Below are 15,848 nucleotides of genomic sequence, written 5' to 3' on the forward strand. Positions count from 1 at the left end.
AGATGGTAAGAAACATTTTCACCAATCTCAGGATCTCGAAAGCTTTTGTAATTATAATGAGTCACGAAAGCTTTAACGAGTCTCGAATTTCCGAATTTTTTCTCAGTTTTTTTTTAACAAGGGTCTCGGCGTCTCGGTGAGTCTGGAATTTTCGAATTCGCCATGAGTATTCATAATCACAGGAAAAGAAGGATGGTGTGGGATCTGTTTGTTTGCACCCATTTAAATGGCCAACCCCAAATTCTTAACAAAGTTGCATAATACGAGGGCTCAGATAGTACCGGTCCACAACGTCAATAAACTTTTGTAGGTTTTCAGTAGCGTTATAGTACAGAAGCAGATTCAGACAAGGGATAATACAATCTTTCTTGGGTCTAATGTTCAAAGAAGCAAACTGAAACACTTTCAAGCGTTCATTAGTATTATTTGAAATGTGTGGATTCGGGATCATTTTCAGTTGATAAGGGGGGGTAGAAACTTGTCTCTATTTTTAAACTACAGTAGTTTTCCCTTGGTAATAATTTCCAACCTTCCTCACATTTTTACGCAAGCATTTTCCTGTAAACTGCATTGTCGGGTTTTTTTTTAACTTCTTAACGCTTCATTGCTTTTTGTATCCAATTTTTATATGAGAACGGCTTTTGATGATTTTCACCAACAAACCTTACAGTTTGCGTAAGTCTGGTTTCCCCGCGAATTAACGTCTGAGGAACGAGCGCAGAAATACTATTTTGATGAAGTGTACTGAGCAAATTTTCAACCAGTCAGAAGCACTACCCAAGTCTGGGTAGTGACGCGTTATCAGAGTGGCGCTGGTTCCGTGGTTTCACGGGGAAACAGGTGATGGCGTCTGGAAAAGTCGTCTGTTTTCTCAGGCTACTTTCTCAGTGGTCAGCTATTTCAAACCGTTGTGAACGTTGTGCACGGACAAGTCCAAAAGTGCGAACAAAAACATAGTCTGGAAGCCGTCATGGTTAAGTACAGGCAAGAGAGGATTTCACAGAACGAAAGGAAGCGAAAACTTCCCGACGGACCGTCGCAAGGACAAAACGGGCAAAATGTTAAATAAGCTTGTTTTGGAAATTTAAATAATGTTTTGTTGTACTGTTTGTATCATGTGCCTGAGACGCAACAACGAGGTCCAACGGAGTCTGAAGCTATTTTAAATTTTAAACGGCGCCGCCGTAGCGTTACGCCGCAAATTTCTTGTGTCCCTACTAAGCAGGCTAGCAACTACTGAGAAAAAAAAAAATCTGAGCTATATTGGTAAACGAGAAGACCCTGGGAACGAGGTTGGGGCGAATGAAGCGTGGGGAGCTAAAAGTTTATTTATTTAACAGTTAATTAATGAGGCTGAGTATCTTATGAAGAATTATGGAGATCAAGGAGGGTGATAACACCCTCCCAGATCTCCATAATTCTTCATATGATAAGAAAGCCGAATTCAATAACTGTTTTATTATTCATTCAAAATAATTTCTAGTTGAAAAAAACGTGCTTACCTCCATCGATCCATGGATGTTCAGTTGATCTTTGATAGTGTACGTTTAGGTTTGTCCAGCTCCGCAAATATTCTCCAAATAGCAGATGTCGCCCTTCAAGTTGCCTTCTTGCTGTTCTTGCCATGTTTTTAGCTTTTTTTTCGCCTAGTTCTTACTCTTGAAACGAGTGAAGTGTCCGCCATTTTTTCAAGTTCACAACCAAAACAACTCAACCTCGTCCTCAGGCCTTCTCGGTTAACGGTGCCTTAACCTGCGAAAACGCTGCATTTTTGACGTCATTTCCTCGTTAAAGTCAAAATTCTTCCAAATTTGGTCATCAGTAACTGGTTATGGTGAATTAAACGTGTGCTTTTAGCCAATCAGAATCGGGGAAATATTTTGAATGAATAATAATAGTTTATAATGTTTAATAGGATACCTTCACTTCTATAAAAAGTCGTCTGGCTCGTCTCGTCATCTCGCTTAGGGGGGTAAATTGGAGGGTCTATCTCACTGAAGTTTTTCAGCTCGGAAAGGGGCAGGCGGCAGCCTGTAATTGGCTCTGCGAAAAGCTGAGAAATTTTAGTCATACACTGTTTTGCTTAGGGTTGTTTGCTAAGAAATATCGAGAAATATTTCGAGATTGTTTTGTCTTGTCCTTGCGTCCTTGAGAGATAACTATGATTTTCCGACTCCTATTACCGTCAACGAAAGTCGCTCCCACTCGCGCGCGCATTCGCGAAAAGATCGCGTGATCTCATAAACAGGGGAGGGGTGGGGTGGCAGTAGGACATACATATTAATATTTCCGGGAATTCAATAAGCGAATTCAGGAATGGATCGATTCATTATCAGCAAGCACAGGTTTAATAAGTCCACTAACTGTGTTTTCAAATAAATATCTTGCAAGTAGAAGCGAAGCCATTACCATGGTTAGCAGGTAAGAGAGTGATTCTTATTTCCTTTTAGCTCTGTTTTGGAGGCAACTATGTTTAATATTATTCTCAAACTACTTGCTCCATGACTTGATGCATCACGAGATCGACAGAGACGGCATCTGTCACGCTTGAACAACTAACAGCGTCCTCACAAAATCACTTTTCCTTTAACAATTTTCTTTTTTAGCTTGAGATTTGATTTTTAGGCATCTCGTATTAATTAATAAGGCTATAACTGAATGATTCAATCACATACACATAGACTACATACTGCGGAGTACGGCGTCTTTTAATTAGTATGCCTCAATGATTATTTTTCATACTAGACATATCTTCAAGGTTTGGTCTAATTAGAATCCTCCAAGGGAAATAATTTCCTGAGACATCACTGTACTATCCTTTGAATCAGGCTTAAGGTGAAATTCCGCCGACGCGTTAAAACATGTATTGAAGGCCGGGTTCATGTATCAAGATTTTCAATCAACGAGGTTAAATTATATAGACATGTTGTAGTTTTCGGGAATGTCTCGGTACTTAAAAACAACGCTTTAAGGCAAAAATTAAAAGAACTTACAATAAGGTTGCACATTAAAGAACACTGTGAACCCAGGGAGATAGAGGTATCTGTATTACTCTTCGCTCTTGCCGGTAAATTCCCGTTTGGTTAGGTAAATGCGTCGGTACAGCCTCAAGCCACTGGCAGGCACAGATAAACAAAACCGGGCATTGTCTGCCATCAACAGTTCAGGTAATTCATCCGCAAACAGTAACAAATATGTACTTTGTTAATCCGAAGTGAGTACGGTTCACAAGGCAGTGCAATAGCAAAAGTGGTCCACACAACGGAGACTAGGGAGTTTCAGCATGTAAGGCAACTCGTTAGAGAAACTAGAAACCACAATAACAACTAGAAACTGTCGTTAAACAACGTGAACAACATTAGATAGACAAAATTACTTAACCGTTTAAGTTTGGAGCTAACTAGCTAAAACAAACGCGAATACTGCGCGTCAATATTCAGTACTACGTTCGCGTGTTACCAATACCATTTTAACTATTAAATGGCTAAGATTTAGGATTAACTCCGATTTACCGGATTTATTTGATTAAACGCCGCGGCGTTTTTTGAATTTTTAGCTTTTTCGAGTTTATGGCGTACATTTGCGGACAAAAATAATTGAAAATAAAATACAATTTGAAGTTCAAAAATTAGACTATCCATGTCGAAATCTCGTCATATGAATTTGAAATCGCAATGAACGCAGTCGAAATAGCATCATTCGAACTTGAAGTTACTTTGAACAAGTTGAAACTATACAGGGAAAACTCGACATCGCGGATGTTGAAGTTCAAATCACCATTCCAACTAAAATGCAAATTACATGATTGAACTTCAATTCACCTTCGCCACTCTAATAAGCTACTTAATCGTCAACAATGCAACTATAAGCTTCCACAAAATTCCAAATGAAGCCTTTAATTTGAACCTAAAGTCATATCACATATTCGAATTCGAAAAACCAAAATTTCAATTCGAAAGGAAGCGGAAGTAAAAATAAACAGGAACCGGAAATGATAAGAGTTTCGCTACACTGTACATACGGGATGTTTGCATAACTGTTTGTAGAAATTGGAAGGCCAATATCGCCCATGCCACATCGATTTATTAGAGTAAGCCGTTTTCACTAAACATAGTTTGTTTATAGATAAGTTAGATTGTTGAATAAAATAATTGGGCAAATGTAACGGAGCAGAACTACAATTGCATTATTTGAACAGATAAAGCTAGAATTGTCCGCCATATTGACCAGAGAGTTCGAGTGAAGGGAAATCTTTTCGCGCCAAAATGCAGTTTGCGTTTGGGGGTACAGTGTTCTTCTCGGGCAATCCGTGGGAGTAAGCCGGGGTGGTTAACTAACTCTAATTTTGTGTTTTTCTTTGGCAGAAACCGAATCATATGCATAATAGTGATTGTGGTGCTTATTTTTGCCGGACTGGCTGGTTTTCTTGGTTGGTATTTTACCAGAGAAGACGAAGAAAAGCCTGAAAAGCCCGACAAGCCCCCGTCTTTTGGGGGACCCTATCAGAGACAGGTAGTTGCTACCGACACTAAAGAATGTTCCCGTATTGGCAATGATACCTTGGCACGTAACGGTTCGGCCGTAGACGCAGCCATCGCCGCTATGTTTTGTCTGGGAGTTATAAACATGCACTCTTCTGGAGTTGGTGGCGGTGGTGTGATGCTGGTTTATGTTCGAAAACTCAAGAAAGCCAAAGTCATCGACTTTAGGGAAACTGCTCCGGCAGCGACAACGTCTGATATGTTTCCACCGAACAAAACTGGGGAAGACATGTCTAAACGTGGTTGGTACTGGATCTGTTTCTTTTTCGTTTTTAATTACCAGGGTGTTTTGTGATCCATAATATTTAGCTAAATTTAGAAGAAGATAAGGGAGGAGGGTTCTTTGTTTTATTTCCCTAATTCGGGTTATTCTGGTAGAGTTCCCCGGGGGCGGGGGTATTGCTAGGAATTCTTGGTAGGGGTGTGCCGCTCGGTTCTCCAAATCCTGAGCAAAAAATGTCATTTTCCACCCCCGTTTTTAGACCTGGCCTCTAAAATCTGTTTCCATTTTCAGACCAGACCCCGGTTGTTCAAACGTTGGATAGCGCTATCCACTGGATAAATCACTATCCAGTGGATAAGTATTTGGGAAACCAATGGGGCTATAGACTAAATAATTTTTATCCGGTGGATAGCGCTACCCAACGTTTGAACAACCGCGGCCTGGCCTTTAAGAAATTATGTCATCATTACTTAGATTACGAACAGCAACAAAAAAGATTTCTCAAAATCCATTTCGAATTCCCATATTTCTCTTACATTTGGAGTTGAAACAATAAATACGTTCGTACTCTCCCGTACTTCCCTTAAAAACCATACCCGGTTCAAGACCAAAATGAGCAAAGTCTATACCCGTTGTCAGACCAAAACGAAGCAAAAACCAAACCCTTTGGGGTGGTACATACCTGTATGGCTCATATGGGGAGTTGCCCCCGGGCATGTCACCCAAAAGCGGAGTCTATTTCCCTTTATTACAAAAATAATTAAATAATTCGGGTTATCGTGGAGATGTCACCCAACCGCAGCGGCACCCAAAAGGGATGCATAGCAAATTCACATGCGCGAGACACGCTTTGCCCGCCGTTCGAATGGAGTGCTTGCTCATGGTTTCGTGCTGGAATTATAATAAAAGACGTTTTTGGAAGACGCACGTCAACCGAAGGGAGTGATGCCTTTTCCCTTTTAATTTGACTTGATACTACCAAATGGGTATTCGGCTAAGTATCTTTGCTCTTGTTAAGACGATTTGCCAGAAAATTTGGGAAAAATCGTTGCCCAAGAATGTAAAACGTCCACTTCCGGTTGACGTGTATCGCTCAGTTAAAACGTCCTTGCTTAAACTCCCTATTGTTTTCTTCTAGGCGGTCTTGCCATCGCTGTTCCTGGAGAGGTTAGCGGCCTATACCGAGCTTGGAAGGAATACGGTTGGTTACCTTGGAAAGATCTGGTCAAACCTGCCATAAACTTAGCCAGAGAAGGATTTGAAATAAGCGACGCAGTGGCCGAGGCCTTGAATAAGGATATGGTAGAGATAATAAAAACGGATCCTGGATTAAGGTGAGCAATAGCTATCATTTCATAACATTTTTTCCCTTTTTTTTCTTTTTGGCATTTAACTGCGCCTGAGATTTTAGAGGCGTGTCGAGTATCCTTTTTCAAAATATTTTTGGTTCATACGGAACCGTGGTAGGCTCCTAGCCCAGGGGGGGTACTCGAGAAAGTACTATACGGTGAGATTCCGCCCCGAGGGCTAACCCCTCACCCTTTTATATGCCATTTTTGACAGAAAAGGAACTCTTTCGTATACCTTCTATTGTCAAATGGTACTGATCCTTTTCACATACCTACAAACTTTGCTTTCCTTTCAACTGCTGTAAATACACGTCCTTTTAAATGTGAATAAATTACAAGACCATGGCGTTTCCTCGACTCTTTCACAGCTGTAAAAGTCATCTGTTAGCCTTTTTGGGCCTTTTTAAAGACCGAAATGACAGACTTCCCTACCCTTCCATATATTTCAGCTAGTGACATCTCTACCCCTTTATACATCTGAAGCCTGGAAAAGCACCCCTTTTAGGCGAGCCTCCCCATATTGTACATTATATTGAGTACTCCCATGGGGCTCCCAGTCGCACAGAACTTCTTTGATTTGGCTCTGTAGGACGTAAAAGAACGCTAGGGGCATAACAAGTCCCGAGCAGTGAGGGTCCCTAAGGTGATATCCTTAAATGTCTTGGATGAGTTATAATCTGTACATGTAGCCTAGGAAGAGATCATAATATAATAGCTTCATGATACTCCTTCATAGTGCTGTAACAGCTGCCTCTAAACAGAATATGAGGTATTAAAAAAGTGCCTTATTTAGTACTGCTGTGATTTTCTCTCTATTGCTATTTATCGTGGCATTTTAGGGAACTCCTCTTGGACAAAAATGGGACGTCTTATGAAAAGGGTACTATAATCAAAAACGAAAAGTACGCGATAACACTGGAAAAAATTCGAGACGATCCCTATTCTTTTTATAATGGGTCTCTGGCCGAGATGATCTCTCAAGATATAAGAAAAGGTATCCCCCGATACCAGGAAAGAAAGGGACAGGTCACTGAACAAGATCTGGGGAACTACACAACAGAGATCAGGGAGCCCCTAGAAAGTGAACTGGCGGGGATGAAAATGCACCTCACTCCTCCCCCTACAAGTGGCGCTGTACTAGGTCTCATTTTAAACATACTGAAAGGTAGGTAGATTTTCTGTTCTCCTCCCCCTCATCTTCATCACAGCCTTCAAGTAAACTGTCAGAGAGCTTTCTCGCTGGCTATCATCATCATCATCATCTTCGTCATCATCATCATCATCATCATCATCATTATCATCATGAGGGAAGTAAGGGGGCGCAGCCCACCAATGTGGCCTGGGTTCAAATTCTGGCGTCGTGCCAGATGTGGGTTGAGTTTTTGTTCGTTCTCTCATTTGCTCCGAGAAGTTTTTCTCCGAGTACTACGGTTGTCCCTTCTCTTCTGAAACCAACATTTTCAAATTCCAATTCGACCAGGAATGAAGTAGACGAAGTACCACTCAGTGGATGTGCTACGTACCTCTAAATCGTTACTTTTTTCATTTTTTCATCGTCAATCATCAACAACAGCATGATTCATTTGCTTAAATAAAAATGAGCCTACAGGAAGCAGTGCGGAAGGGGGTTGGTTCCCGCTAACGATAGATTTCTTCAGTGTGTAGTTGTAGAGCAAAGAAACCTGCAAGGGAACATTCATTCATCAGCAAGTTAACCGAGTTGCAGATAACGTGCAAATACAGCCGCCTCATGAAACGCCAGTTCCCCATGGTCCCTACCCCAGCGCCGGAGGCGATGAGAGGCGGCTGTATGTATTCGCAGCCTAAGTTAAGCAGAAACCATGAATTCAACTATAACAGTCCTACCCGGCATGAAACAATTATTTTACACTTATTTAAAGTAGAAGAGCTTTATTTTATAGGTTACAATATGTCTTCATCGGCCCGTGATGGCACAAATGCCTCCGTGTTGACATATCACAGGATCATTGAGGCTTTCAAGTTTGGTTATGCTTGGCGTAGTCGACTTGGTGATCCTAATTTTAATATGGATAAGAATATAAGCGAGGTACGTGAAAGATAGAGTTGATATTACACGGCCGCGCGGAGATACGAAATTTCTCTTCGAGTGTTAAAAAATATTTCACGAGTGAGCGCAGCGAAGAGAAATTTCGTATCTCCAAGCGCCATGTAATGTACTATTTATTATATAAACACCAATGAAATACCAAACCATTTTACTTAAATAGTTTTTTGGTCTGAAAGGTGCGGTTTATTATGAAGCCATAGCAACGGTGAAATTTTCACATGTAAAGATATCAAGTTTTCGCGCGGAAGCTCACTTGGTTTTTCATTGGTGTTTATATCGTAAAATTTTTTCCACCCTTACTCCCGGTTACACCTTAGGGCCTGCTTATGTGAGGTGAGCCAGCCCAATAAACCGGGCTGATCCGCTTTATATAAGCAGGCGGGCTGGCCCTCTTGCTGATAAATACGCCGTGAGAAACATTTTTACCAATATTCGCAAAACCTACGAGACAATGGCTGCATGGTAACTATGTCCATATTGAACTAAGGCCCCGTTCACACTTATACGCCTAGCGTTTTCATCGAAAACGCATCGACTGTGAAAACGTTCTTAAAAGTGGACTAAAACGAAACCGCGCCATGTGATATTAGTGTGGACGGTCGAAAACGGTCGAAAAACGCATCAAAATGAAAACGATGACTTTAATATCACAGGTACGTGTGTAGACCCCTTTGTGGCATGCGCATGCAATTAATCTGCGCATGCGCAGATGAAAATTTCTTTCCCTAGAGTGCACAATACAAATCAATAAATATTAAAATCAATAAAAATTAATTCAATCGTTTTCGAACGTTTTATTCGAAAACGTATCAAAACGGTAGTGTGGACACGAATCGATCGATGCTTTTTTGATGACAACGAAAACGCATACTTTTGAAAAAGCATTAGTTTTAGGGCCTAAAACTGATAAAGAACAAACAAACAAAAAAAATAATGATTTACTTTCCCTCGGCTCGTACTTTTACCAAATAAACTCAATAACTGTTTTCAAAAATTAATAAACTCCTGTTTTTTTAAATAAGAAGCGAAAAGACTACCTATTTCCCGCCAAAGGTCCGTTAGTCAAATACCCTTCGAACAAAGTCAATTCATATCGAGAAAAAGTTATCTCTGCTCGGCGGGCCAAAGATAACTGGCTCTGTGAAGAGCAATTTCGTGCGACTTTTTCTGCTTTAGTTTTAAAGAAAAGTTTGAGCGGCTCATGTAGCAGCGATTTTAGGGGAAAGTTTGTTTTGGTAATTTTGTTGGAATTTTTGTAATCTTTATAATGCAGCAATTTCCGTAGGCTTGTATAATGAATGCACTGATCGTCTTGGCTCTGTCTTAGTTAGCTATCGAGCAAAGAGCCTCGCCGCCGGACTACACGCGCAAAATTTCGCTTCTGGAAACGGATTAATCAGGCCTGTACAATGCGCCTCTGCTGTAACAATCGCAATGGTTCTTGAATCTTTTCAGCTGCTTCAGTTATATCTTCCGTTTATTCTCTACAGTGAATGCAGCTAAAAATTTTTGGCAAACTGTTTTTCTTTATTTCGCGCAAAAATGTGCAGGGGAGGAAGACACGTTCCCCCCAGCACCTCCACCTGTTAACGGATAACATTTTTGGAAATTTAGGGATAAGACATATCTGTTCTAAGAGTTACAGTGATAAGGGATAACAAGACCCGCTCTGAGAGGGCCTCTATTAAGCTCTATGAATTTTATGTCTGAACTGTTTCCTCCATTACGTTCTTTTCAGATTGCACAAAAGATGATAGAACAACAGTTGGGCGACGACTTGCGTCAAAAAATTAAAGACAACGGAACATACAACAACGTGTCTTATTACACGAGCTCCTACTCTGATGCTGATTATGGCACCACACACCTGGCTGTTTTGGCCGAAAACGGTGACGCAGTTTCTGTGACATCCACTATCAATTACAGGTTAGTTTAGTGAAAGACCAGGGCTCCAAGTCAACGTTCATCCTGAACACCGCATTTATTCGAGTTAACATACGTCGAGAATAGTGAATTAGTCCGAAACTTTTTGCATATCCTGTAGGTAAAAAAAGTGACAACAGCGCTGCCTTAAGGTAAAGGTCGGCGGTTTGCAAATTTGAGAGGAAACTGCAGATATTGCAATAATTTTTTGAGTGCTCTACGGCGGAATACCTTCTTCGCTACAGGATTGATGATTTAAAACCTTATTAGAAAATTCAATTTCTCCAATCAGTATTCTGAATCGACTTTTTCGATTCAAAAGGTCAAATTACTGATGACTCCACAAAAATCCTTCTAAAATAGGCCTGGATCGTAAACGTTACGATCCAAGCCAATTGTAGAAGTATTTGTGGAGAGTCATCAGGGCAAATCCGTGCTTATATCTCCCCACCTGTTGTCACTAACAGCCCCGAGTTTTGGCAAGGGAGCTTTTGTCGTTTTGTTCTTTCTGAACATGCGAACCAATCCCATAATTTCAGAAATTTGAATTTGCACTTCTCCTCTCTATGCAATTTAGTTTTACGTCATGTCATGTTATATTATACACTTAATGTCCGATCCCGAGGGAAACAGACAGTTTTGTTTTCCTGAGAGTCCTGATGTTTCCCAAGACGAGGTCAAGGGGAACATCAGGGCTCGAGGAAGACAAAACTAACTGGTTTCCCGAGGGACCTCACGTTAAGTTTTTCGTTATATTTCTAAACTTTCAATTCAACGTACTTCAACAGCAACAAAAGAATACGCTTTAGCGGAGCGAATCAAAACAGTCGACTTGCTACTTATAGGAATCCAAATTTAATTCTCAAAACCACTGAATGAATGATTTACAATGTTCTTTCCTTATATTATCTGTATCTTTTTCCTCCACTAGCTACTATTTTTCTTCTGGGATAACTTTGAAAATCGTTGCTTTTTAGCTTGAGACTTTATGTTTGTGTTGTTGTGTTCATTCACGCAAAGAAAACTGGTTTAGTTGAGTTGAAGCCTAGGAATATAACAATTAGTTTTATCAGCCATGTTATGTTATGCAGGGCAGTGCAATGTAATCAAGTGTAATACATTGCACTGCAACGAGACGCAACGCATTGCAATGCAATGCAATGTAATTTAATGTCGCGGATGAGAGGACAACAGGTGTCCTCTTTACATTATACATGAACAGTAAGCTTGAACGTTAGCATACGATGGCGCCACTAGCTGCTCTTATGGGTCCATTTGCGAGCTATCTGCATGAGATGTATGATAAGTGAAGTGATATAACAGGCGAACAGGTAGACCGCACAATGCATAAGGCAATCTCGCACGGATGATCTGGGCTGCATGCCTTAGTGGTCCATTAATAATCGATCGACACGTCACTTGCATGAGCTGCGCATGAAATGTTATGGCAATATAATAAACTCGGTCTGAGCAATCACAGTGTGATTCCCTTTTGCATCTTTAAAGAGATGTACGTTGAGACCCAATGAAGTACGTTGTACTTAACCCATACGATATGATATATTCCATATTAATATTAATATCAATAGTTATTAATATAGAAGAAGTTCGTAGTGCGGTTTCCGTCCTCGTGTACCTTAACACAAGAACGAAACAGCAGACTCAACACATACAGTCAACTCTCTCAAAAACTCTTGGAAAAAGCCTGTTTCATTTTCAAAATGACCGTTCGGTCCATGGCCCGGCCGGCCAGTTTTGACATTTGGAATCGAAAGCGCCCTAAGAAGGACACCTGTGGGACCGGCTCTATAAACTGAGGATATGTCCGTCTCAGAGAGGTGTTCATCCAAAAGAGCGTCAACTAAAGAGAGTAAAGTAAAACAGGAACCAACTCTAGGCGTCCGTTTTTAGTGAGGTGTCTGCCTTGGTAAGTATTTTTGTTGAACAAGAAGCTGTGATTTTGCCGTTTACAAGCCAATTTATTCGTGAACGCTAAGTTCCATAGCGCTTAAGGAAGCGTAATTAGAACTATTAACAAAATGAACTATACAGCCATGACACAGTCCGAGGTGTCCGTCTTATACTAGAGTCAACTGGCGTCGACGGGCTTCAGAAATTAAGCGCCTTTAATAGCTAGGCTTGTCAATCGTTTATTCTCAACACAGCAATTTCTATCACAGAGGAAAACGGCACTGCACTGCATAAGGCGGCACTTAGAGTTGGTCCTCGCCTTTTCTTACTCCTTTTAGTGGACTCTCTACAAGATGGACATCTCTAAAAAAGGGCAGACTCCTAAGTAGAGCGGGTCCCAAAGGTGAGACTCTAAGAGAGAGTGGACTATATAATGACAATTTCTATGTAGTATGGTACACCAGGAGAGTACCGTTATGAGAAAAGTGTTCACGAACATGACGTGTATCTTGACAGATTTGGATGCAAGTTTCGATCCAACCTCACGGGGATTATATACAATAATCAGATGGCAGATTTTGATATTCCCAACAACGACACAGAGATTGATGGTGTTTATCCATCTGAGGTTAATTTTCCCCAGCCAGGCAAGCGGCCAATCTCGTCCATGTCTCCCGCCATTTTGACGAACGATACAGGTGACGTACAGCTTATTATTGGTGCGTCTGGCGGCAAAAGGATTACCACGGCTGTCTCACTGGTATGACAAAACCAATCACTAGAAATATCTGAAGAGAAATAAACATGTCCCCCCATAGGACACTTGGACACTGGATTCCCGCTGGGGATTCCGGAATCCAAACGTTGGCGGGATTCCGGACTCTTCAAGCAAAAAAATCTTAATTACCTCAATTGGGGTGAAACGTGCGGGAGATTTTGCTGTGCAAGCGTATTTTCCTGGCGAGCGGACGCTCGGAACTTGTTTTCTCACATTCTTTGATTTTGAAATCAGGGAAAAGTTAATTGGGACGGGTTAAAATAGTGCCGAGGTAAGGAGGCGGTATTTTGCGTTGAAGCCATATTTGTTACTCGAGACCCATAGCAGTTAGAGAACTCCATATAGTCCTCTATATCAGGGATTAATACTGTCTACGACGCAGGCTACGGGGCGGGTTGGGCATTTGACTCTTCCTAACTACTCGCGCATAGATAGGAGGTGTTCGTATTAAGCAGGTGTCCGTTAAGCGGGATTCGACTGTATCAGTGATTTTAGTAGGCATCTTTCATTCTGAAAGCAAAGGAACCCTGAGGAAAACATAAACAGCGATTTATAGGGTGGGAATAAGACGAAAGGACGAAGGAGGGAGGGGTTGGGGTTTAGGCAAGAAAATACCTTATTACAGTCGAATATCCGCATATTCGACTGTACGTATCCGAAATAACGAGGTTTGAGTGTATAGGAAATTAACACCAAGAAAGAGGAGTATTTTATCAGGGTGGAGGTCCACTAGTGTGAAACTGTGAAGTATCCTAGAAGTGGCAGGGATTTTTCACTTGAATCTCTTCATACTCTTAGGGAAAGTACCGAGACGAAAGTTTTCTTTTCAGATTATACGTTTAACTTCGGTTTCTGTTGGCTCACCAATTAAATCATGTTTCTTTGTGAATTTCCTTCATTTTAAAATGTTACCCTCTCTTTTGCATAAATTCTCTTTATCTGAAAGTAGTTCTATACTAAATTCGCGTTAATTTAAGTCGCGTTAATTTCCAATACCTTAATTTCATGAAGCGTTAATTTACTATTAATACTGAGGTATGGCGTTTTCACGCCTACCTTCCCCTTTCCCCCTCCCACTCCCCCCGATATCGTAGATCTATTAAACAAAACACCTCAGCTCTCCATGAAAAACCAACCAACCATCTCTCGTTGCAATAATTTTAGTTAATTCTTGAGCTTTACATCTGTACTTTGACGGATGATTACTTTCAAATCCTTCTGCGTCACTATTTATGTTAAGAGGTAAATTGCTCAGTTCCTCATGCACCGTTTGCTTATCATGTATAGGTGTTGATGAACAAGCTTTGGTTTGGAAGGGACATATCACAGGCAGTGGACGATCCTCGAATTCACGAAGAACTTGTACCAAAAATGGATGTAGAAGTTGAAAACAACAAAGACTATCGTCTTCCTGAGGACATACAAGATGGCTTAAGAGCGCTCGGACACAATGTAACGGTGGCCAAAGAAACTGCTTTTGCTGTGGTACAAGCTGTATATCGCGCAAAATATGATGAAGGCATTTACGCAAAGTCTGACAAAAGAAAATTTGGAGCTCCGTCGGGAGGCTAACATGTTTTCCCCAAGCTATGATAAAAAAGACCGTAAAATTTCAGGTTATAACGCTCCCCTCCCCCCGGCTCCAGATATAAGCCCGCCTACTGTTTACTGTTCCCGATACATGCGAAAAAAAAGAACCCGCCTATAAGCCCACCGCTCCTACCAGCACACACACCGGTTACAATTTATCCTTTTCTTCTTCTTTTTTTCCTCTCGGTACCGGGTAACCTACGAATAAGAGATAACGACCTCTTCAACCTTTTCTTCTCTTTTCCACCCCCGTTTCCTCACTCCTCCAAGAGTTTGCTCGTATAGGGTTAGTACCGGGTATTTATTTGGGCGTTGAACAGTGTGTTCAAGTTGTTTTATGCTCAAGATATTTAAAACTGAATATTTTCCTGTTCATTCCTAAATCCACCCATTACTAGCCACCACCAACCCCCTTTCGCCTTCTCATTTACTGGCCCGCTCTCCTCAATCCCCGTCCCTTTTTTCCTTCCTCTCAATCCCTCCCTACGCCTTTTGACGCCTGCTACCCAGGCTACTCATTTACCACCCCATCCAAAAGCCGTTAAGAAGTTGTAACCAGAATTTTACGGTAACTACTCAAAGTTGCCTTTTAGCAAAAAGTAGCAAAGCTATGTAATTTTTAAATTAACGCAAGTTAACGCCCCAACTAGAAGTAAAAAATCATTTCCAGAAACGCCCACTTTTCCAAGTTTAAATTGAAACGCTTGCACGGTACACGTTTTACTTGATTCGAACATGCCATCAGAACCTCTTCACGCAATTTACCCTTCGTAATAAACCTCGATGTAATTTTGATACAGTTTTCAAGCAGGAAGTATAGCTGTAAAGAGTACATTGTAATTAAAAAGTGTTTTAACATAAATCCTATTCCTTGTTATTTTTTTACTCAGTAGTTTTAATTCGTGTGCACGAAATTATCTTTGACATTTGCGATTCAGGTGGTCAAATTCCAGCTTACTGCGCTTTTCACAAACATGCGAACTCTAAAGTTCAAAAGCCGCTTTCACAACTGCGTCTTTCGCTGCCGTCAATCAAAATTACGATCACAAGCAACGAACCTTGAAACACAGAAACACACAAAACGGATCGAAATCCACCGATCACAAATCACAAACCTTGACCTTTTGAACCCGTTAAAGTAAAGTTTTGTTTCCTAAGAGGTCCGTTAAGATGATTGACGGCAGCGAAAAACGCAATCGTCAGTTGGCTTTTGAACTTCAGAATTCGCATTTGTGAAAAGCGCAGTAATTTGGTATCAAGACACCAAAAGTATATGTTTGTCGACAAACAAAAGGCTTGCATGTATCGAGTTAGCAGAGTTAGTAGTATATAACATGGGCTCTTGAGCATAGTTTCAAATCTCTTACCAAGTTCCTTCCACTTAATTAAACTCATTTTTTATACTATTATGTTAGACAAAATTCACAAATACTGTGTAAAACCG

At 40.9% G+C, this 15,848-nt stretch overlaps 1 protein-coding gene across 1 annotated transcript; it reads left to right on the forward strand.

Moving 5' to 3' along the window:
- Positions 1-2,340: 2,340 nt before the first annotated feature.
- LOC140952690 (glutathione hydrolase 1 proenzyme-like) lies at positions 2,341-15,337 on the forward strand. The gene is made up of 8 exons (XM_073402133.1): positions 2,341-2,421; positions 4,365-4,783; positions 5,903-6,098; positions 6,953-7,278; positions 8,036-8,181; positions 9,941-10,128; positions 12,553-12,796; positions 14,102-15,337. Exons 1-8 carry the CDS (start codon positions 2,411-2,413, stop codon positions 14,384-14,386), a joined length of 1,815 nt encoding a protein of 604 aa, XP_073258234.1. The 5' UTR covers positions 2,341-2,410; the 3' UTR covers positions 14,387-15,337.
- Positions 15,338-15,848: the final 511 nt, after the last annotated feature.

This window comes from Porites lutea, chromosome 11 (assembly GCF_958299795.1).
Source record: "Porites lutea chromosome 11, jaPorLute2.1, whole genome shotgun sequence".
NCBI classification, from domain to species: Eukaryota; Metazoa; Cnidaria; class Anthozoa; order Scleractinia; family Poritidae; genus Porites; species Porites lutea.